Source organism: Scleropages formosus, chromosome 14 (assembly GCF_900964775.1).
Source record: "Scleropages formosus chromosome 14, fSclFor1.1, whole genome shotgun sequence".
Taxonomy (NCBI): Eukaryota; Metazoa; Chordata; class Actinopteri; order Osteoglossiformes; family Osteoglossidae; genus Scleropages; species Scleropages formosus.
This window is the reverse complement of record NC_041819.1, coordinates 11123691-11147376: the sequence shown is the minus strand read 5'-3', so window position 1 is coordinate 11147376 and position 23686 is coordinate 11123691. Positions and strand designations below refer to the sequence as shown.

At 41.9% G+C, this 23686-nt stretch overlaps 1 protein-coding gene and 1 long non-coding RNA gene across 2 annotated transcripts in view; both read left to right on the top strand.

Moving 5' to 3' along the window:
* LOC108920411 (uncharacterized) overlaps window positions 1-23686 on the top strand; it is a 115040-nt gene that overhangs the window by 85776 nt on the left and 5578 nt on the right. The gene's annotated exons all lie outside the window — the stretch shown is intronic.
* On the top strand, window positions 3405-5038 carry LOC108920410 (transcription factor Sox-1a-like). Its single transcript, XM_018729148.2, has one exon. The coding sequence runs from the start codon at window positions 3695-3697 to the stop codon at window positions 4736-4738; it is 1044 nt and encodes a 347-aa protein (XP_018584664.2). The 5' UTR covers window positions 3405-3694; the 3' UTR covers window positions 4739-5038.

Genomic DNA, 23686 nt, shown 5'->3' with positions numbered 1-23686 from the left:
ACATGCGTGTGGTTCTTAATAACCTCCTGCGCCCAAAGCGAAGCTCAATGTTTCACAAAATGGGTATAAATTGAAAAGGAACATTTACATGATGATTGTTTTAAAAAGTTCATGAAATGTTAAAGAGCACCTGCAGATTCTTTCAGCTCAGTGTTTCTGTATTTCCCAGAACCCAGTTTCAGTGACACTTTTATTTTTATTAACTGTGATCCTGAGAAACCAAATAATTGTTTCTCCTCTAAAAGGTGTGATTAAAAATATGAATGACTGCGTCGATATGTATAAAAATAAAACTTCTGATGGCCTGGATCACATTCCTCATTTAGCACACTAAATGAGAACGACAGTGTATAATGAAGAGGATTACCATACTTAAATGTAAGTCATATATCTTTGCCATTATTCGGAGCTGAAAAGAAATTGTATCTTTTGTTAACTTGCTATGTTTCATTAGCAAATTGTTGTTCAAGTATTCTGGTCTAAATTCATAGCAAATCTTTGATTGTTAATATTTGTCCGCTTTATTTAACCATCTCACCCTTCACAACATGTTTTAGGGAATGAAAGTAAAACTGAAAATGGCATCAGTGTTGCACATTGCGGTAGTAAGTGTCATATTTCAAATCATTCACATACATTTTTAAATGAAATAGTAAGAATTTATGTACACTGGTTACTCATTCCTTAACAAATGAAAAACAACTTCATAAGAAAGTAATTATTTTTATTAAATAATTATCAGATTTTTGGTGCCGTCAAGTGATAAAACATCTGAATTCTTCCTTATTTAAACTGGAAGCAGAAATACCTGATTTAGAGGACTTGACCTTAATAAAAAGGCAGGAGTAAACACACTTGTATTTAAAGCTTTTATATAAAAAATACTATTTTTACTGTTAATCACCATTTTTGGCTGTGCCTCTTTATCATGTGTGGTTCTTAATTTCATACTGGTATATATTAAATGACATTGTGTTTCAATGGTAAACTGGAATGAGCTCCATGAATATTGACAATTTTATGATTGCTCTTCTCTGAGACCAATTACAAAATTCAATGAGACCTGTATTGAATTATCCCTTTCCATATCATATGGGCATTATCCTAATTAAAAAGCTCTAACGTCTGATATAATTATAAAGTCGTTAGCAGTGCGGCAGGGACCGAATATGGTATTTTCCTCTCAATTGTCGGTTGATTGGGGTTTTCAAAACAGGTCAACTGTGAATTTTTTATTACGTTTCACCGCTGGCCACACGATAAATTCGATCCAGTGAAAAGTAGACTATTTATAAAAAAAAAGTAAATTCACTAAATGAAGCTCTGTCTGTAGAATTTATTTTTGCCAAGAAAGACATAAGTGGAAAAACAGAACTGCCCGATGGGATTACCTTTTAACAGCCTTTGTATGATGTACCGTTATTCGTTCCTTAGACGTGTATCAATATTGTTTTGCGCTAATGTGGATTATGTACATATTTACGGGGAATGAACAGGTTAATCCCTATTTCTGTGGCTCGATGTTTGAACAGAGAGCAAGTGCTTCCAGAAATTTGTATTGCAGCGACCGTTTTTTAGTTGTCACAATCTTGCGTCGGTCCCCGGTTCGAGGTAGTAAGAACCGGCAGTGCTGCCCGCAGTGCTGTGTTTGTGGAGCGGGGCGCTGTCCTTCAGCACCACCTCGCGTACCCGCGCAGCACCCGCACACCAGTCAACTTCGGACGATTTTACCCCACTGATGGATGACACTTTTAACATCTTCCTAAACAGACCCTCAGCGGTGCGAAACACCTCTATCAAAGGCCTTACCTACCACCTGCTTGCCATTAACCTGAAGTTTAGGACGATGTTATATCGATGTAGGAACAACTTTTTGCAAGCAGTGCTTTACAGGCACTCTGTTACAACTGTAAAAAAAATAAATAAATAAATAAAATCCAGTAGATTCTTTCCTCGGCAAGGACCAACTGATGTTTTTCGTGTATTTCATTATATGATGGAGCCACTTTATTATTGTCATTTGTATTATGTCAAAGGTGTAATGTTTCATCAAAATTGCAATGACTTGATCCATGCTCCTATCCGCAGCCATGGAGAATAATATTATATTACTAATGTTGCAGTAAAGCACACCGGAAAAGCAAAATGTAAAATGTATCAGAGACATCAGCTTCACCAGGCCGTGTTTAAGAGCGGTGGTTGGTGTAAAGTAGTTTACATACATGTGTATCGTCATGTACCGCGTTCTTATATTACACAGAATAGCGGTCATCCGGGGAAAAACTGCAGTTGCACCTTCTTTCACACTGTATCGCCCATAATACTATGTGAAAAGGGAGGGGCTGTACGTGCTGTGGGCGTCACTCGGCTGTATCGTAGCAACCAGAACAATAATAAAACTCCTGTGACAATTTTGGAAGAATGAATATTTCCGTTTTAAAATTGTTGAGAACTGCAAGTTGCATCGCTGACTGTCAAGCTGCTGTGATGAGCAGGTGCAGTGCCTATCTCGGTGCCACACATAGAGAACTTTTTTTGCGCGAGTTGCAAAGGCGCGTCTGTTGCGCAATTTCAACAAAATGTCAACATGCATACATAAGTATGAATGAAATGCAGGAATATCAGCACGGAACTATTTTAAGGTTCTGTAAAGTACTTTGTGTAAGGTGAAGATTTTACGAAGCCTTGTTGTAAGTGGAAGAAAAACCTGCAGAAATTTATTTTAGCAGTGACATTAACACACCACATAACCCCCCCCCCCCCACCAAAAAAAACTTCTGTGATGTCCTTTATGCACTAGCTACGTTGAGAACCTTCTGTGGAGCGTAGATTGCCGGAAACCGACAAACATTTATAAATATTTTAAGAAAAAAAATAATTTGCTAAATATCTACTTAAAATGAAACATGTATGACTAAAAATGCTGACGAAACCGAAACATTACTTAATTACCATCTCCTTAAAAAGTAGTTCTCACGGTTCTTACTTATTTTTCATCTTCCTTTTTCTTCTTGGCCACAAAAAAATTACAATAATAAATAGTATGATTTCACCTGTGGTGATGAGTTCTGCTCGCCCACTGCCTCGCATATTATAGAAACACGGAGTTTACGTATAAACATACGTAAAACAGCCAGTTGTCTTAAAATTCTCTCACAACTGACACAGAAATTTAAAAAAAAAAAAAAAAAAATGTACAAAAACTTAGCCCAAATGTCGCATTACTGTTTACCTTCCGTGTGTGAAGCAGAGGTGATCCCCACTCCGGCCGCCTTTCTCCTACACCCCTCCTGTCACGCGAGGGCCGCTAATTGGTTCTCACCTCCTCACGTCAGCTGACTGAACTCCATGCAAATCAAGCTGTTCCTGCGACGCTATTGGCCGCCTTCAGCTCATTTAACGGCTGTCAAGCAGCGCCGTATGGCCGCTGCTCTGTTAACTTCTCTACTCCGCCAAAGGAATTAGTCCAAAGAAGCTTTTCACCGCAGCGAGTCGAAGAGGGGAAAAAACATTGAATAATACTCCGGAAAAAGTCCGGCGAAGTGTTTCCCTGGCCAGCTGGATTGTATTGCGCTGTATTGTCCCACTTTTTTCGAGGAAGTTCGCTTCTTTGCCGAGGCGAGGCTGAAGCGGACTGAAGGCGCCGGAGCTGAATGTTTGCCTGTGCCGCCGGGTGAGAGAGTTCGACAGGTGAATGTACAGCATGATGATGGAGACGGACCTGCACTCCCCCGTGCCCCAGACTAACACAAACCCGGGCCAAACGGGGCAGAGCGGCGGGGCCAAGTCCAACCAAGACCGGGTCAAGAGACCCATGAACGCCTTCATGGTTTGGTCCCGGGGCCAGAGGAGGAAGATGGCTCAGGAGAACCCCAAAATGCACAACTCCGAAATCAGCAAGCGGCTGGGCGCCGAGTGGAAGGTCATGTCGGAGGCGGAGAAGCGGCCCTTCATCGACGAGGCGAAGCGCCTGCGAGCCATGCACATGAAGGAGCACCCGGATTATAAATACCGACCCCGCAGGAAGACCAAGACGCTGCTCAAGAAGGACAAGTACTCCTTAGCCGGGGGTCTGCTGGCCGGCGCTGGCGGTGGAGCTGTTGGGATGGGCGTGGGGATGACGAGTCCGGGTGGAGTTGGACAGAGGCTGGAGAGTCCCGGGGGCCACGGCGGCGCGCCCGGCGCGGGCTACGCGCACATGAACGGCTGGGCGAACGGCCCGTACTCGGGACAGGTGGCGGCGGCGGCTGCTGCTGCGGCGATGATGCAAGAGGCGCAGCTCGCGTACAGCCAGCACCCGGGCAGCGGGGCGCACCACCACCACCATGCCCACCACCACCACCACCACCACCACCCGCACAACCCCCAGCCCGTGCACCGCTACGACATGAACGCGCTCCAGTACAGCCCCATGTCGAACTCGCAGAGCTACATGAGCGCCTCTCCCTCGGGCTACGGGGGGCTCTCCTACAGCCAGCACCAGAACTCCAGCGTGGCTTCTTCTGCCACCATCGGCACTTTGGGCTCGCTGGTGAAGTCGGAACCGAGTGTAAGCCCACCCGTGACCACCCACTCGAGAGCTCCGTGTCCGGGGGACTTGCGGGAAATGATAAGCATGTATTTGCCCACGGGGGACACAGGTGACCCGTCAGTGCAGAGCAGACTTCACACACTTCCACAGCACTACCAGAGCCCCACGGCAGGGCTCAACGGAACTATCCCACTCACGCACATCTAATCGACAAAATCAGAATTAATTAAACAAAGAAAAGAAAAGAAAAGAAAAGGGGGAAAAAAAACTGCAATCAGACACAAAGAAACTCGTTACCAAATATTTACCTTCTAGATTGTCGGTTGGCTACATTTTGTACAAAATGTGTTTGTCCATGTAAACTGAAGGCAAATGTCATGACTGCCTCTCAGAATAAAAAAAGAGAAATAACAGCAGCCTATATGGTTATGATAATGGTTTACTTTATGTCCACATCAATCGTTGTTTAGTTCTATTTTAATTAAGTCAGTGCGATGCCAGTTTAAAAACTCCCTCCGTTATCCAGTTTGTTCTTAAAGCAAATTACAAATTATCATATGGTACGTCCACATATGAATTAAAGTAAAACGTGTTTTAAAACATGTCACATTTGGTCCTTTGCCGTTTACCCGAACTTTTGTATAGATGTGAGTTTCTGTATCTGAAAAAAAAAATCTTTTTGTTGTAATATTTATTGTAAATTGTGAATAATTTTTAATATTTTAGAAGTTGACGACATATTGCAATTGTAAATACTTTACTAAATACGTTTCCGGATAAACAAAATTCTGACGTTACGTTGAATTATGAGTCAAATAAATTTTACAGATATGATGCCCTGTTCCAAAAAGTGTTCGATGTTTCTTTATTTTTAATGAGTTACTTTTACAGATGTAATTATACATTTGGATGCAATTTAACTCATATTAAATGAAACTGGACTATCTTCGTTACGTTTGATGCAAAAATGTAAGGAGGAGGGTGTTCGACAGTTTGTTTGCAACACTGACTGAAATTGTTACATTATCGAATAGAATAAACATCAGCTTTAGAGGTAATTTGAAGATGGAGCTGGATAAAATGTAGGGAGTCAACTAATTTATGAATTGCAAATCATCTTCATATGTATATGTGGATTAATTAGTAATGATTACTCTCACAGCGTTTTGATTACCATGATTTACCAGCTACTGAGGGCCCTTCGCTGAAAAAGGAAACCGCTTTATTTGTTGAGTAACTGTTAATTAATTATGCTATTAATATAACTTCACGAAATAACGTAGTACCTTAAAGCAAAATAAATCTTATAAAATAAAAAATTTATTAAATAAGTTTGCAATAAATAACTTTCTCTACTCCTATAACAATTGAATATATAGTGTGATATCGCTCATAAGAGCAGGATCCATATTTTGTTTAATTTTGTATTTTATTAATTATACTATGTGTTTCCTCAATATCTGCAATGTGAATTTGGCCTTTTCATTGTTTAAATATTTTTTAGCTTCAGTAAAATCTTTTTTGTGCCATAATATAAATTTTATAATTAGTATTATTTATTGCTCAACAGTAGCTGTTTCTAAAGATAAACTGTTGTTTATTTTGTGGTTTTTAATTGAGATATAAAATATTTTCCTGAGTTATCCAGTATGTGAAGGAAAAAAGAATCTCTGCAGTGTGGCATAGAGGGGCACCTGTTGACTTTCTGTGTCAAACTTCCGAAAAAAGAAGTCGGACGTTGTTTCATATTGTAATTCTTAATAAGATCTTTGGAAGGAAGGTTCTGCCCCTTGTGCAAACACTGTGGTACTTTACCATGAAATTGCAGTTTACACAAGAATTGCTATCGGCTCTTATTTCCCTAAAGAAACGAAATCAGCGGTATGGCCCAACTCTTCTTTGTGGAGTCCTGCTTTTTCCAATGTGTTTGAACCAAATCAGTCATGAAACTCTCGTATTATGTGGTTAATTCCTGTTGTTACCCCGTATATTTCTACTGAAATGAACTGGACAGATCTTGAATTATTTTAGTGTATTTTTATGATATTTTGTCTATTTGTTACTAACGAATGTTACTGGTATTTGCGAATTGTTAATTACGTTTAGTTACGAATATTGTTCGAAATCAGTTTTTCGAATATGGTCATTTGTAGGGGAAGTGATTTTCAGGAGACATTTGGGATATACTAACACCGAAGGAGTCGCAGTTGCAACTAAACTACTTCAATGTGTAATAAATCCATACCAAGCACTTTTACTAACAATATTTTTACTAAATTTTAAAGAATTTAAGCGCGCGGCCAATAAATCTCTTCACGAACGAACTTATTCAGTATTTGTGGTTGGATTTTTTCAAGCTGTAAGAGTAGATATCGTGTTGGAAACTATATTCGAGATAATCCACAGACGAAATCTTCTTCGTTATTATTATTATTATTATTATTATTATTATTATTATTATTATTATTAAGTTTTCGTCTTACTGAACTCAGCGCTGCTTTCGATTAGAGGTATTATACTGTAAGAAGAATAGCATTTAAATTATTTTAATAAAATTAATGGGACAAGCGGTTCAGAAAATGTTCAGAAAAAAATATCTAACGATCAGGTGATCCAGAGGTCAGAGTTCAAGCGTCTGATCCTGAATGTCAAACCCGTTAAAAAGTAGGGCTGTTCTGGGGAAAAAAAAAAAAAAAAAAAAAACTTGCACTGTTCATGGGTGGCATATATAAGGTTAATTTCTCTTCACGGGAACCAGAATGTCAGTGGGCTCCTTTTATACCGTCCGAGATGTTTAATATGATTTATGCACATTCGAAGGGTGGGCGTATGAGTGGCATCTCACACTGTACGAGTTCATGGTGGAGTAAGGTGGATGAGTCCGGGGAGTGAAGCAGGAGGGGGGGGGGGCTGGGGCTGGGGCTGGGGCTGGGTCAGGGAGAAAAGGCACTGGCCTCGGGGTCATGGACAAGTCACTGTTTTTCAATTACAGGAACAGTGATGTGATCCGCTCTCCTCTCCAGCAACAGGTTGGCCCGAGATGACAGACCTCTGGAGACACATTTACTCCATTTATTTCCACCTTTCTACATCAATTATACATTTTATATCTGTCCATAGGGCAAATATCACTGACAGAGTGGAAAATCAAAGTATTTCAATCCCTTACATTTTAATCTAATTACGGAAATGCACGTTGGTAAATGATGTTAATGAGAAATTTGAAAGAGTGAAAATTATGCTTAACTGAAACAGGACAAACCTTCAACTCTGTCCAGATCGATTATGAATATACTGTGTCTTAACGTTTGTCATATCAATTCAATATCAGAACACCCCGAGATAGCTTATAATTATAATGTGTCTACATTGTTAATTTTTGTATGTTATAGAAACGAAAACAAATTATTTGGCAAGCAATCGTGAAGCCGTTGACTGAATTAATTTACATTTTTGTTGATGTGCTCCGATGCATTTTAACACGTCTTATTAGATTCGACTTCTACGGCATGTTTTTTCTCTTAGATGTGTATAAATGATCAAAGGAGTATAATTATCTGTTGTCGGAGGAATACGTTGTGACTGCCGAACAGTAAATGTAAATTTTACCCCCAGAACCAGGTCCTGGTTTGCTCCAATCTCCCCAATCGATCGTCTACCTCAGAAGTTGCCGACACGTTTGGCAGCTATAACGTAATTATATATTGCAAAAAAAGTTCAGGATTTTTTTTTTTTTTTTTTTCTGGCAGCTGGATTGAATTGAAGTCTTAATGGCTAACCAAGATTGAGAATCACATTGGGATTTTTTTTTCAGTCTGGCTCAGCATGTACGAAAGTCTTGCTAATCTCATCGTAAATGGTCATTTATCGAATTGGAATGTGAAAGGGATTTTAGCGTTTTTGATATTTACAACATTTGAAATTTTAACCTGCTTTTCGACCTTTCTTTCTGAAATAGGAAAGATTAGAGAAGTCTGAATAAGTGTACGTAATTGTAATGAATGTAACAGTCTGTTAAATGTATTGAAGTTGTTGTTATTAGGATTAGTCTTTTATTATTTCACAGTGAATATGTTTAGTAACAATCCAGACTTCATGTAAATAGGGGTATTCAATTTGAACAGACAGTATAAAACAGGACATAAAGTCATCAAATCTCTCTCTCACTCTTCTTTTTTTTTTGTTTTTGTTCTTTTTCGTCTTAACTGTTAGTTCGCAACAATTCCCAAAGAAGAAACCAAAAAAAAAAAAAAAAAAAGTCAGGACACGTTGCCAACCCCATTAAAAACCTTACGGTGACTTAAATCAAAATGATTTACTACTCGCCTAGGTGGGACGCGTGGGGGAGGGGCGCCGCTCTATAACCAGCAACACCCGACTCGGCCCTCAGAATGGGACTCTCTTATCTTGAAGGTACCGACATGGTGATGTTCTTCTCCAGGAAGCCTCCACCGCTGGCTCTGTGTGCTGCTCGCAAACGCGCATCTCCTGCTCCCCGTGTCCTAAATGTGGATAATTAGCATCAGTTTTATCACGCCTCTGCATGTTTTCTCCCCTCCAATAAACACAGTGCCACCATTGGGCGCCGTTCTGTCACAGAAGATTACAGAGACAGATTGCGCAGAACGAGTGTGCCCAACGAGATTAGAGGGGAATGGAAATAGTAACTGGGCCAGTGAATTCCTCACGAGGGCCTTATCGTGCAATTACACGTTGACATGTTTCACAATCTTGCCGCTGTCTCTTAATCCATACAGCGCTCTTTACAGCAGCACAAACACAGCACTGCGCCGTAGTATCTGCCGCGCATTCTTGCACTCTTTCAGTCAACTAAATGTGTATGTAATTTTTTGAATTCGCTTAAAAAGACAACAACAATATCCTTTACAATAACTTTGCCCCAGTCCTTAGTCGATTTAATGGAATGGCATTTAAGAACATTTTTCTGTATCAAAAAAGGGAATGGGTATTAAAACGGCAGCAGATGTTGTTGGTGATATAGACGTATATTCGTTATCACATTCATTTAGCCTTTAATAAAAGAATAATAATAACAATAATAGTAATAATAATAAGAAGAAGAAGAAGAAGAAGAAAAAGAAGAAAAACATGCAGTGGGTAGGGCTGGTGCCCCATGTGGCTGTGGGTTTGGACTTGGGTTCGAATCTGTCTTTGTTATGAGTTTGCATATTCTTCCGCTTTTTGAGTGGGTTTTCTGGGGGTGCTCTTCAGTCCACTTACAGTTCAAAGACTCGTGTTAAGCCTAAGGTGAACTGGCGATTCGAAATTGCACTTGGTGAGTGCCTAAGTGAGCAAGTGAGTGGTCGTGATTGTCCTGCCATGGACTGGCGTCCAGTCCAGGTTGTTCTCTGCCTCCTGCTCTTAGCTTCCAGGATAGGCTCGGGTCCCGTGCAACCCTACGATGGACAAGTAGTTCTTGATAGCGAGTGAATAATAATAATAATAATAATAATAATAATAATAATAATAATAATAACCGTCATCATCAGCTATGATAATCGCCGTCATCTTCATTTCTATCATCATCGTCATCATCGTCGCCATCTATAAAGCGGAACTACCGTGTTTGACAGGAGCAGAAAAGAGTTCTCGAGTGCCCGCTCTCTCAGCGAACAGGAAGGTGTACGCCTGACAAGGGCAGTTGTTGGGGACTTTCTGGTGCGCTGTTTGCAGTCCCCGCGCGCACTCTCTCCATTCTGTGTCTGCGCAGCCTGTGTCGGAGCGATTGTGAGCCGCTCTGCTGGAATTTGGCAGGACGGTGGGCTTGGAGAGCCGCCCCACGCTGACTCCCATTCAGGGGGAAGTTCCAGTGAGCCGTGCACTCGGCGGCTCCACAAAGCTCATTACAAGCTTGAGAGAGTTGCTGAAGGGACGGGGAAGGGGAGGGGGGGGGCAGGTGCACGGGAGCCTAGGCAGCCCCCCAGGACGGAGACAAAACGAGCCGAGCCGGGAAACGCAGAGACCACACAAAACTGCGAACCTCCCGAACCCCCCCACCCCCGGGAATGAGAATGAACAATAAGACAAGCGGAGACCAGAACGTTTCAATATTAGCTATCCCATAGGAATTAACATGACACTTTGTCAATATTAAAAGTTTATAATAGATAAATAAAATATTAAAATAAACCTCTTTCATTTCACACAGTACAAGCAACATCAAGGCAAACGTCTACCGGTAAGTGTAGGATACCATATTATCAAGGTGTTCAGTTAGTAATCAACCTATCACACTTTTACATCGGTGTGAAAAGTGATCCTTTTAATTCTCTTCTTGAAAGTCCTCCGCTTCCAACTTACGGGTCCCTTTCCGAGAAGAAGAAATCTTTCCGGGGCGTCACTGGTGTGAATAGTGTACATTCCCACAGCACTTGCCTCCACTTTGTCCGCCTAATCCTACTCGTCGTAGCCTTCACCTGAGCCCCTCCCTCAGCAAAGCCCCCCTACACACCCCTCGGAGTGCCGGTGGTGCTCAGTCATCTAGAACGGACCATGCAAATGAAAGGGAAAGGCGAGGAGGGGCGGGGGGTCAGTGGTTCCGATTCTTGTGCGGGTTTCAAAGCCCCGCACAGCTGCGCCGCCGCCGCCGCCACCGAATGCGCTCCTGACGGGTCCGGAAAACCGCCAAGAGCACAAGAAGGAGCAGCAGTGTGGAGAAACGAGCTCCACGCAGCCATCGCAGCCTTCTTTATTTAAAAAAAAAAAAAAAAACACCTGGAACACGTGTTTACAGTTCTGTTTTGGCCACTTTCTTTTCAGTGGAAAAGTGCGTTGCCTCGGCAAAATTCCTTGGTCGGGGATGCCTGACTTTCAGCGGTAACTTCTGCTGCAGGTTTTGGCGATGTTCCGACCCCATACCCCACCCCGACACCATCAGCATGACTTCACGTATAGTAGGAAGTGTTCCCGGCAGGACCGATGTTGTAAGATCAAGCTGGAATCCCGCTCCTGTTGTTGGACCTTTGATCGGAGTACTTGCCCAGAACTGAGACAGTGAGATACCCTGCCTGTTGTGTATATGGGTAAACTTATTTAAAAATGACTTATGCAAGTGGTGGTGGCGGGGGGCGCGGCGGCGCAGCGGCACAGCGGTTTTGGCCGGGTCCTGCTCTCTGGTGGGTCTGGGGTTCGAGTCCTGCTTGCGATGGACTGACGTCCCGTCCTGGGTGTGTCCCCTCCCCCTCCAGCCTTGAGCCCTGTGTTCGGGGTTAGGCTCCGGTTCGCCGCGACCCGGCTTGGGATGAGCGATTTCAGCCAGTGTGCGTGTGTGTGTGTGAGCGAGTGAGTGAATTATGCAACTTTCCGAGGCTTGTTCGACAACGGTGTCAGCTAAACAAAAGGTTAATAGTAAAAACATCGCAGCTGAATTACTACGAACCAACAGCAAAGAAGAGTGCTGATAAAGTACCATATTAAATTTTCATTGTGCGTGCGCGTGATAATGTGCCCCCGCTACTTAATGTCTGTGGGCAAGAAACGTCACTTTATTAGTCTGGCCTCTGTTATGGGAGCTGTCCGGGTGCTGAAAGGAGGAGTCGTCGGCTCAGGGTAATATTAACACGGTCGTGAGGGTCTGTTGGTTTTACATTCTCCCATTAATAAACACAGTGTTGAAAGAATACTGTGACGATGAACACCCCAAAATGAGCTATTGGTAAGCATCAAACCAAAATTTGTTGCAATATATGTCCCTGAATGTACCAGAAAGCCTGAATTTGAACATGCTTGAAGAGTTGCTGGTAAACTAATGTAATTCTTAATACTTACTGTCTTTATCTGCAGTCACACTTTGTGAAAAACAAAAAATTCCTAATAGCTGCAACATCTAAAATTCAGGATAAATTTCAAATAAAGAACACACAATAATTCAGTTTTAAACAACAAAACACAGACATATTTCAACACTGATTAAATGGTGCAGTAAAATGTATTAGCAGGGAGATTTTAGAAGCTTCGTCATTAATCCCAACCTAAAAAGTAATGAGATTATTTTTCAGTTTTAAATATGAAATCAAAAAAACATTTGGGAAGCTCATATTTTTTGGAATTTCCTGCTAAACATTGATACATACCCATTTTGCCGGAACAACTAAGTTATCTCAAAGCTCCTCAGATTCACCTGGCTTAGAGCTTGATCAGCAAATAGCTTTGCCATTCAGTCATCGCTAGGTAAACTTACACAATGGAAGAAAGGAGGCCATGCGTTTTGTTTGTTTTCTTCTATTTCCTCCGGAGACAACAGGTAACTGTTTGTAATTGTCTCATCATGTTTCATTACTATCTTTATGTAAAAATAAAGGAATTAATTTTGCATTGATGGGTAATCATTGATTCCAGCATTGGCTTTCTAGCCATTTTTGGCCACAGAGTGTGTGTGGAACTGTGAAATGGTATTGTAAATCACCACCGTTCCTCAATCAGTCGATGGCAGCCTGTGTACCAGCCCTAGGCAACTCAAGGATGTTAGAGGATAATGATACACCCTGCAGAGTGTTATTACTTAAGGACCGTGACACAACAAGATTACGTTTTAATAAAAGAATTTCTGGACATATGTGGAGCAAACAGGAGGAGCAGATCTCTTTGCACTTGCTTCTCTTTTTTGGAAGCAAGCTTATGCAATGTATAAATGGTAGAACTCCTGTATTCAAACACTGCAACCATTAAAAATATGGGTAAATACCCCAATAGGTGTAGTTGAAAGATCCTCCCAGCTGTAGGAAGCAGTATGTTACAAATTAGGCATCGTCTATTCAAATAAGATGTTTTGCACAGTGCTCAACAAAGAAATTAATATTGCAGCTGCCCTTCTGCTCTAAGATGCTAAAAAGCAAAGGGCAACTTAGTACAAATTGAGATATCAAGTTTTTAGTAGTGTTATTTTAATCAAGAGTCACTGAGCAGTGTACAGCTTAGCTGAAAAGTGAAACTATGTGATTAATCCGCTCACCAGAGGATTAAAGTGCGAGAAACCATGCACTCACACTACTTCCTGCATTTCAGATTTTCCAGAGCAGATCTCAACTGCAGAAAATGCATCCCAGGACTGAATTAAGGTCTACTGATGAGTAAAGTTACAGAATACCATCATTTCATGTGTTTTGTTCATGAGAGATTTTTAAGTACAGTCTGAATCTGTAAGGACCTCTTCCACAGAAAATATTGCCTTGAAAGAGATATTACACATTATCCTCTCATTGTGGAGAGCAGACAGTCTAACTTTAGTACATATTTTAAACTGAATATCCTACCGCCCTTGGTGAGGTTATAGTTACAAATGAAAAGTTAATATTATGTAATACTCAGCTAAAATTTCTGTCGATAGCAGCTTGCAAACTTTACCTAGATATCAGTTTACATTATGCAGCAGAGTGTTTTACTCTAGTAATTCAAGCATCTTGTTCAAGTAAACTACTGGGGTGGGGCCTAAATAGGACCCAAAGCAGCAGCTGTTCCTGTTATGTATTTAAAAGCAATATTGAGGCAACATGCATAATGCAATCCATCTGAACAATCCATTTATTTGGCAATGATAAATAAGGTTGTAAATTTAGAAATATCCTCTTGTTTGTGCACTGACTTGGCAAAGAATTGTGCTCCCTTGACCAAGGTATGGTTGGGATTTTTTATTTGCTTCCTAATGACAGCAGATGACCTCTCTATCTCTCTACAGTTCCTCAAAAATGACAGAGATTTCTAGCAGTCATGTGAGACTAGTCAAACTGAATATGATTCTTCGAACAAAGTGAGACTGACAGGTACAAGCAAAGCCCCAATGTGACATAATGATGACTGCCATCACTATGACAGATGGAGAGTTTTGCTTTTCAGAACCTTCTGGCAAATGTCAGCAACACACGCTGATTTCCATCAAAATCTTGACAAGTGTAAGGATTTAAATATAAACTGTGCACATTGATATATATGGAACTGATTTGTGACTGAAAAAAAAATGACCATCTGCAAAATGCAAAAAACCTTATCCTTTTCAAAACTTATATAAATAATACAAACTGGTGTTCAGCAAGGAATAATTGCATATAATTAACTTGCATATGTGCATCATTTTTGTCACTTGTGTACTACTTTGACCTTAAATGAGAATATTTTATATTGCAAGGTATATTTTGGCACTGGAAGTGTTTCCAAAATGCATCTAGGATATTCTTTCTGTTTATTTCATTAAAAAAATTAAATGTATATTATTTCAAGTATTGTTGAAGTATTTGAATGCTATCTACAAAAACAAAAAGTAAACCAGTTGTTTTTCCTTGTTTTTTATATCTTTTTGAAATTTCATGTGTTCTTCCATGTAAATGGCAGCAAAGACATCTAATTCAAAAAGTGCTAGATATTCAAGATGGGCTAAGATCTTTAAAAACAATACATTAATGTGGAAATTAAGTCAGTGTCACTGTATTTAAAATTGTTAATGAAACCTCTGTTCATGTTGTGTTTTAGATACTGTGACAACAACATATATATAAATAATGCAATTTTATAAAATAGTGCTGATCAGTTTTTAGATCTTAGTTTTTAATTTATAAAGGAGACACTATCAATCCTTTTCTGTTTTTTTTTGGTGAATAAAGAGATCCTCAATGGTCGATAAAGAGCACGCCCTTTAACTTTGGAAAACAAATCAGAGCATCATCTGTGTGAGTTGATGCACAACCTGGCAAGACGATGGCTTTCTTTCTACAGTGTGGTTCACAAGGTGCCATGTGGGGGCCCAAGTGCCAACTGGAGAAACAGAGCATCTCCAGCAGCTTTCAGCTGGCAACCTTCAGACATCTGACTACAAAAATGCACCAGCCAGCAGTCGTACCCTGGCCAGTTCACTGTTGAGCTTTGGGTTCCACCACTGCGCACCTCCTGATCCTAAACTTGTACTGCGATGTGATTAAAGAATTAAGTTTGTACTCAGGAAGATGGTCTTTACTCCCTCGTTGGTTTTCTGTATTTTTAGGTTTAATAACTTACTGAAGGTATATGATTTATGTATGAAAATTTAAATTGATTTAAAGTGTACAGATATTATCACCTTGTAAAAATCATTTTTTTTTAAAAAAAAATGCAGTGTCAGTTGCTTTCTGAGTAGCACGGTGATTTATTTAAGGTAACATTTTACTGTTTACAATCTTCCGTGAGTTCGCCTGCAGAGTGATTGCTTCCTTGCCTGCCTGCCAAAGTGTAAAGAAAAAAAGAGACAAAAATCAGGGCAAATTTTCAGAACTGTCATGGAATTAAATAATGATGGGTTATTGTGTCAGGTTCTTTATGAAGTGTACCCTCCCATCTTACCTGTCCCTTGTCCAAGTTCTCGCCTTTCAAAAAATGTCTTCTACCAGCCCATGGGGAAAGTCTAAACTGAAATGCCCAGAGGTGGTCGGGATGGGATTTTGTCCAGGAACCAGGCTCCATTGTTCATGAGTCACTGGAGCTTTTAGCCTCCTGTAGCCACCTTTTACTTTCTGTGGTTTCAGGGAAGGACACGTTTCAGGTCTTGTTTCACAAGGCAGCACACACACACACACACACACACACACACACACACACACACACACACACACACACACACACACACACAGAGCACAGATAGGGACACACAAGCATAATTCCCACAAGACGAGGAGTAACACCTCCTATAGTCCCTCCCTCTGACTGACTGTGTTTGAAACAACACATTAAATTATAATAACTCCTATGATGTCAATGACCAACGTGCTGATAAATGCTGTGCTTTTTGCTCATGTGACTGTTGTTGCTTTATATTGGTGGCAATGTTTCCTTTTTAAGAGCTTGAATTTCACAGAAGATCAGGCGTCAAAAGCTTTAAGAGTACATCAACATCAACACTGACAATTTACACGAGCAAAAATGATTCCAGCAGGATCCTCGGAGGCACGTAGCTTAAAGTATTAGCAGTAGTTTTTGTGTGAAGCACAGACTGAATACACAACTGATACGGTACATGTTCAACTTTCTTAGCTTTCTCAGCTTTTTATAGTGCGTGTGAGTATATATATTTTAAGAGTCGGCAAAGTACCAATTCTGAGTGATGCTGAGACACTTTAAATGACGATCATCTGCTTCTGCTTTGATGAACGGCACCGTATAACAGAAGACAAAGAATGGGCAGATGCAAAATGAGAGAACAAAGAACAATTCCCCCAGGATTTTTTTTTTTTTAGAATCGCAACCAAACACTATGAAATTAAACAATATCAGTCAGTGAATATTAAAGTCAGCAGTGTTACATTAGCTCTGAGACTGTAAAGTTTGCTCTTAGTCTTCTTTAAAAGTCTTTTGTTTATCAGTCTGATGCAATACAAAACACTTCAGATTTGGTTGTTTACCATAATCTTGAAGATGCCTCTTCATTGACATTAGCCCTTATATTTAACTATTAACGTAACTATTTTTAATGAGAACTCCGAGCATCCAAGCATTCCTGTAACCAGTCATTGCCTCTTCTACATGACAATGGCAATGTCTATTAGTATTTTCACTTCTTAAGGCTTTCTTTTATATACACCATCTGATGCTAGGCACAGTAAAGCCAGGTAAGAAAATAAGACACTGTAAAGTAAAAAAGTTTTTTATTTACCTAGATTTACTCCTGTCCCCACTCAGCGATGTTTTTGCTTTAGTTTATCAATTTTTTAAAAATGTATCTAAGTACCAAACGTGAGTTCACATTTATAAACATAGCAAATAATGTTACACTGTATGTCTCTCCCAGGAGCAGTGGTATTAATAGTCAAGAAAAAAATATTACTTGTCAAATGATGCAACAGATCAGTGTTTATAACAGTAATTATGAGAAAGAGCACCATGACTACTAGTAGAAGTAGCAGTATAGTTGTCAGGCAGTAAACAGCACAAGTCAGAGCCGCACGGTCAAGAAGAAGGCCTTTTTGAGACTGTGCCTTGGGCATCCTGTTTCAGCCTCGGAGGAACTGGATCTGTGCTGTTTGTAGATCTCGACACAATGAACTTGACAGACAGCCAGATTTCTCCTCTCTGCCAGTTTAGGGTTACTATAATCTCATTATTATGCTTGAAAGACAACAAGTAATGGAATCCCGTGTGGCCACTGTGTCTTTACTGGGGCGCGGCCTCTCCTTTATTCCGATTTGCCTTGATTACCTGAACTGCTCCGGCTCCATTTCAGCCACTTACCCCGCAGAAATAATCATCTGATCAGCCTCCCAGGGCTGCGGCTGCAGGTTGCTGTCTCTGGTGGGTCAAACACTGAATTAACCCCTCGCGGAACCCCCGGAGGTAGAGTCTGCGGAGCCTCCGCTTCATGCAGTAGTATCCGTCTTCGTGTGCCGGCAGACGGCAAAAACCAAGAATGACACCCGGAAAGCGATCGGGATGCTAATAGTAACGTCACAGTCTACTTGTTGCTGGCAATGACATGAATGTATTTAGGGTTATGAGCTTGAAATATCTGTTTATTACTGAACAATTTTTTCGCCTATTTGAATAATGATGGGGATGGACAAAGGTTTCTAGGTTCTCAGACTATCTGTACAGCTGTTAAAACTTTGGTTCGTATGACATGACAGCTGGTACTCTCCGGCGGATAGGCTCGACTTAAAAAGACGTCATGAGCCTACAAAGGTTGAGCTGAACCTGGCGGGCCTTCCGATAGCTCTGCCGTCCCTTTATTTGAAAAAGAGGAACGATGGAGGAGGAGCACAACGGAGAGCCGCTGCTCCGATACGGCCAGTTAGCTCCATCAGTCACCGTCACTCACATGTGTACTGAACCTGGTGTTCTGCGATCATCTCCGTCGTGACACTGAACCTCTCCCTCTGATGTCATCTGTAGGCCACACAGGCACGTGGGTCAGTGAAAAGGAGGGAAGGGAATGATTGGTCATGGTCATTAAATATTCCGAGAGGAACATTTAACTATGAATGCAACCGGAAAGATATCCCGGAGCAATTTAATGAGCAATTTCGCACATATCTTTGTACTCGTGTGCGTCTGTGTATATATATATATTTAATATTGATCAGCCCTCCTGGGAATGAGTGCAGTGGTGAGCGCCGAACTCCATCAGTGCGCGGCAGCTGTACTGTAACAGCGCTGCAGCGGCTCTCTCGCTCAGCTGCCTGTGGAAAAATAAGAGAACTATTAGACAGGCAGCCTAACAATGGGCTCCCACAGAGGCTCTCTGCCCGGCTCTCCGTTTTAGGGAAAATGGAGGCTGCAGCAGCGGGGCCACATTATTCTGTTCCCCCAGCATCCGCAGCCAGGCCAACCCCCCTCTGCCTGCCCAGCCTCTAAGTGCAGGCCGAGGGAACACATGACATTTCCAAAGTTTTGACCTTTGTTTTTACATTGACCGGGGCAAACAGACATTGAACATCTGAGAGATGAATGGGCGCCACTGGCTTGGCTGCTTTGTGACCCTCTTCGGGCGATCTTCTGCGTTTCTCTGCCAGGAGCCCTCCGGTCCAGCCTCGGGAAAGGTGAAACAGGGTGCTGGCGCTCTTTAACCTTTGTTTGCCTTCTGGAAACACACACTTCCTGTTTCTTTATTGGTAATGTCTGGTTTTACACACAGCGGCGGGTGCTGTGCGACACCTGGTGAAATAACAGCTGTTTCCCCTTAGTTTTCTTCTGTCATTACTGCCTAAAAAGACGCAGCGTAAGATGTGTTCGGTGTGGAACAAAGATGACGAGGTCTAACAAAGCAACTGACAACTGTGAGTGCAATGTGTAACATAAGGTAATGCTAAATAAAATGACAATTTTTACTACAATATTTACCATAATGCGCTGCTATGTAATGCGTAAATGGAGAGTACAGTTTTAGCTGTGATGTAATGCTAAATAACAGCTGTTAGTAGAGTGTCTACCTTAATGTAACAGTAAACTAAAAACTGGAAGCACAATTTATACCTACATGTAATGGTAAACTGACAGCTGTGAATACAATATTTACCACACTGCAGTGGCGAATAACTGACAGCTGCGAGCACAATATTTTCCGTAATGTAACGGTAAATGGGGGTGGCGCAAAAGCGCGCTGGACAGCACCGGTGCCTTTCCTGCACTGCGTAGTTGGACATGGATTTGATTCCTGCTTTGTCTGTGTGGAGTTTGCCTGCTCTTCTCATGTTCACGTGGATTTCAAGCTCAAGTTCAAGATTTATTGTCATAAGTACAAGTACCGTGTACAAAGTACTATGAAATTCTTGCTTGAGTGCTTCTCCACAGACTACAGACAATACAATAGACAGTACTACACAAAAAAAACAATAAATAATGCCAGTCACAATAACAATAAATAACAATAAATAGCCAGAATACTTAAACGTGACAATGCAAGTGATGTGTTTGGAGGGATCAGTGCAAATTCTAGTTGATTTCCACCCACAGATGTGTTTTAGGTGGAGATTCTAAATTGCCTGCAGTGTGTGTGTGTGAGACTCAATGAGTGTGTGTGATATTCCTGTGTCAAACTGGTGTCCATCCTGTGTGTACCTTGCCTTGAGTCCTATATTTCCTGGATAGGTGGAAGATCACTCCTAGCTCGGTTAATGACGATGGACAGATGTAATGGTAAATAAGTGGTGACTGTAAGTTCCAAATTTTTGAAGATATAAACATTTCCCACTTTATTTACACACACACACATTTTCAGAACCGCTTGTCCCATACAGGGTCGTGGGGAACTGGAGCCTACCCGGCAACACAGGGCGTAAGGCCGGAGGGGGGAGGGGACACACCCAGGACAGGACGCCAGTCCATCATAAGGCACCCCAAGCGGGACTCGAACCCCAGACCCACCGGAGAGCAGGACTGTGGTCCAACCTACTGCGCCACCGCACCCCCCACTTTATTTATTTAGTTTTAATTGGATTATCTTTCTAAAATGTCTCTTTTTCCAAGCAAAACCAACTTCAGTTTGTGCATCCAGCTGTTTGGTGGCAGCGAAACACTTGTGGAGGTCATGGGGGGCTGAGAGAACCGGGATGGCAGGACCCAAGTGCGGAGTCGTTCGTCTGGATTCAGGGGATCAGGCAAGTTCTTGGTGTCGGGGACAGGCGGATGGTCGGTCGATTGGCGGTCGGGGTCAGAGAGGGGATCCATGGGCGAGGTCAGGAAACGAAGCGAAGAGTCGGTCGATCGGCGGTCGGCGTTAAAAGGAAGATCCACGGACGTGGTCGGGAGACAAAGCGAAGGGACGAAAACCGGAGGACGAGAACTGAGAACAAGGGTTACGTGTGAACTGGACGTCACAAAGGAGGGCGGTTGTCTCTGATGAGATTCCACAAAGGTATGGGAGTTGAGGAGGGTCTTTTAAAGAGTGAGCAATTAGTCAGGTGCTGGACCAGAGTCAGGTGCTGTCAGTTGAGTTATGGGCATGGACGTGACAGTGGAGAATACATGTATGGGACTGCCCTTATTCAGCGTGCCTCTGTGGGCTTCTACAGAACAACCTGTGTGTAATATTTCGTGAGTGTTTGTGATCTGCAATAAGTTCAGGAATGTTTATTGGCTCACTGGCATTGAATAGATGTTTGTGGAGACAATTTTATTTTCAGTCATTCTGAGCTAGTTCATAAAAGTTACATTTTTACAAAACGAAACTGTAAATAATTCAAGGACATCTGTATTATTAAGCTTTTATTCATTTCATCATTTTTTGATTGAAAGATGCCAGAAACTGAAAAACATGTTTACAAGATGTTTGCAGGTTCAGTAGGCCAGCAATCAGGGTTAAATAGGAAGTTGTGGAGATTATGCTTTTTTTTTTTTTTTTTTTTTTTTACTTTTTCAATTGTAACATAGTTTGAAGCAAAAGATTATTAACAAACATTTTACCCTGTGGTCACTGTGCTGCCCTGCATTGCTATTCTGTCAAAGGGGTATCCTGCCTTATGCCTTATGTTTCTCGGAGAGACTCAAGACCACTGCAACCATTGCATTGGACCCCAGTTACTGATAATGGATGGAGGGATGGAAGTGTTGTAGAATATTTTTATTTATTATGGCTTAAACTGGGATTTCAACAGAACCTACACAGTGGATGGAGGTCTGTATTATGACACTCATTGATTGTGACTTAGTGGTAAAGTGACTCGAAATTATAAACAAATCCAGGAACAAAAAGACTTTCAGTTCCACTTGTATAAGAAGTTGATAACACAGGGTAAAAGGTTGATCTTACTGTAATGGCAAATAATCTCCAAAGAAGAGCACAGTGATCTGTAATACAACCTGTTGTCTCCATGTCCAGGTGGTTTCCAGCCATGAGAGTAGCTGCGAGATCCCGAGAGCGGCAGTGGCTCCAGCAGTCACCCCTCAGTGTGCCTGCTTGAGAGACAACAAAGTACTGTAGAGTGATTGGCATGACCTGGCTGTGTGGCTGCCGCCCTGCTGCCTTGCAAATATTTTTTCAAATCACATAAATGCCTTGTTTGTATCTATGACCTTTGAACTTGGGCTTTCATTGTCCTCTTTCAAAGTAATACAAATCGACCAGATCCTCAAAATAAACTTATAATGTTATCGAGTGACACAAATAGAATACAATATGCATGTTTGTCTTTTGTAGTAAACATACTTTCTCCTTTTTACACAAGCGCAAACACACTGCCATTTCCTCTCTATGATGGTTATCCCGGGAAATGACTCAGAAATGCTCCCGCTCATGTTAATGTGGAGCGGACACAGAGAGCTGACGTTATCTTCATGGCTCATATGAAGCTCATAAGCAGGGCTTAGTGGTTCCTCTCCTCTGAAATCCCACCTCCGCATGCTTGTTTGCTGAAGCACGTTCCTCCTTCTCCTGTACCTTGGACCTGCTCCACCAGGGGATTCTGGGACTTTGACTGGCTGTGAAAAGGTTCCATGGGAGCCTGCAGAAGGAAGACAAATGTTCTTCTTTGTGCTGGGTATAGTCATTGCTGTCCCAGTTGCACACCCACCTGATTCCGGATCACAGAGGCTTGGAAGCATGATCCGCAGACAGCCCATGTATTGCATCACAGCTCCGCTCAGCTTTCAAAAATCAGGTCTGGACAAGGGTGGGGACTGGGGGGTGGGGGTAGCAGGACGCAGCAGAAGATATTTTACCCCAGTCTTAGGAAAGAATTTCTAAGTAAAGGTCACCAGTATGGCATTATGCTCATGAAAAGATGAGATTTAGATTTTAAAAAAGTTTATCTGTAACAGTACTTGAATATCTAATGCTAAAAAGTAGACAGCCCTAGCTGGATAGATAGTTCATACAGTACATATAGCCAAAAAGCATGTTAAATGTATTCAGAACAGCAGACAGAGCAGGGCTGTATACAGCTTGACTGGGTGCAAATGTACTTGAGAAACACACATTAATTGCTCTGTGAGAATCCACAGCTGTAGAAATGAATAAAACAGTGAGACGCTTAGGAAATATATAGTAGATATGCATGTGCGAATAAATAGATAAATAGACGGATCAATAAAGAAATAAGAGACAGCTTCTACCTTGTCACAGTATACATGGAGGAAATTTTCACTGTGGGTGACGAGAAGATAAAAGAATTAAGTATTACATTTTCTTGAGGTCTCCAGGTCTGAACCCCAACTTTTTCATCTGTCCCTTAAGATTACTTTTCTGTGCCCTCACTCCCCCCACTGCTGAGCTCCTCCACGGTCCTGTCAGCTGGAAAATGGGTCCCTTTTTGGCATCTGGCAGATTAAAGAGGGAGTGGGGAAGCTGCGGACCTGACAGCTCCACACGTTGGCAGGGCAGCAGGGGTCCCCATTGCAGGGCCCCCCTCCCCACGCTTCAGCACCCCTGCGGGTCTGTGGGAACGCACCCTGGGAAGCAGGCGGAGGGAAAATAGGCTTAGAAGTGGCACTGTGAACGAGTGACCGGAGAAGATTCCGGCACAACGGAGCAGCTGAGCTGGAACTGACATCATTGCAAGCGCACCTTCAACCAATGCCCCCCCACTGCTACCTCCCCAATTTAATCCTCCTACCATTCCCGCGATAACAACAGAATGAAGAGGATGTGGAGGTGATGGGGGAGGCAATGGGGGAGGCCCAGTGCATTCCATCAGTGCGGGAGGAGAAAGGAGAATTCTATTGCATTGTTTAAGAAGCTGTGTCTGGGGG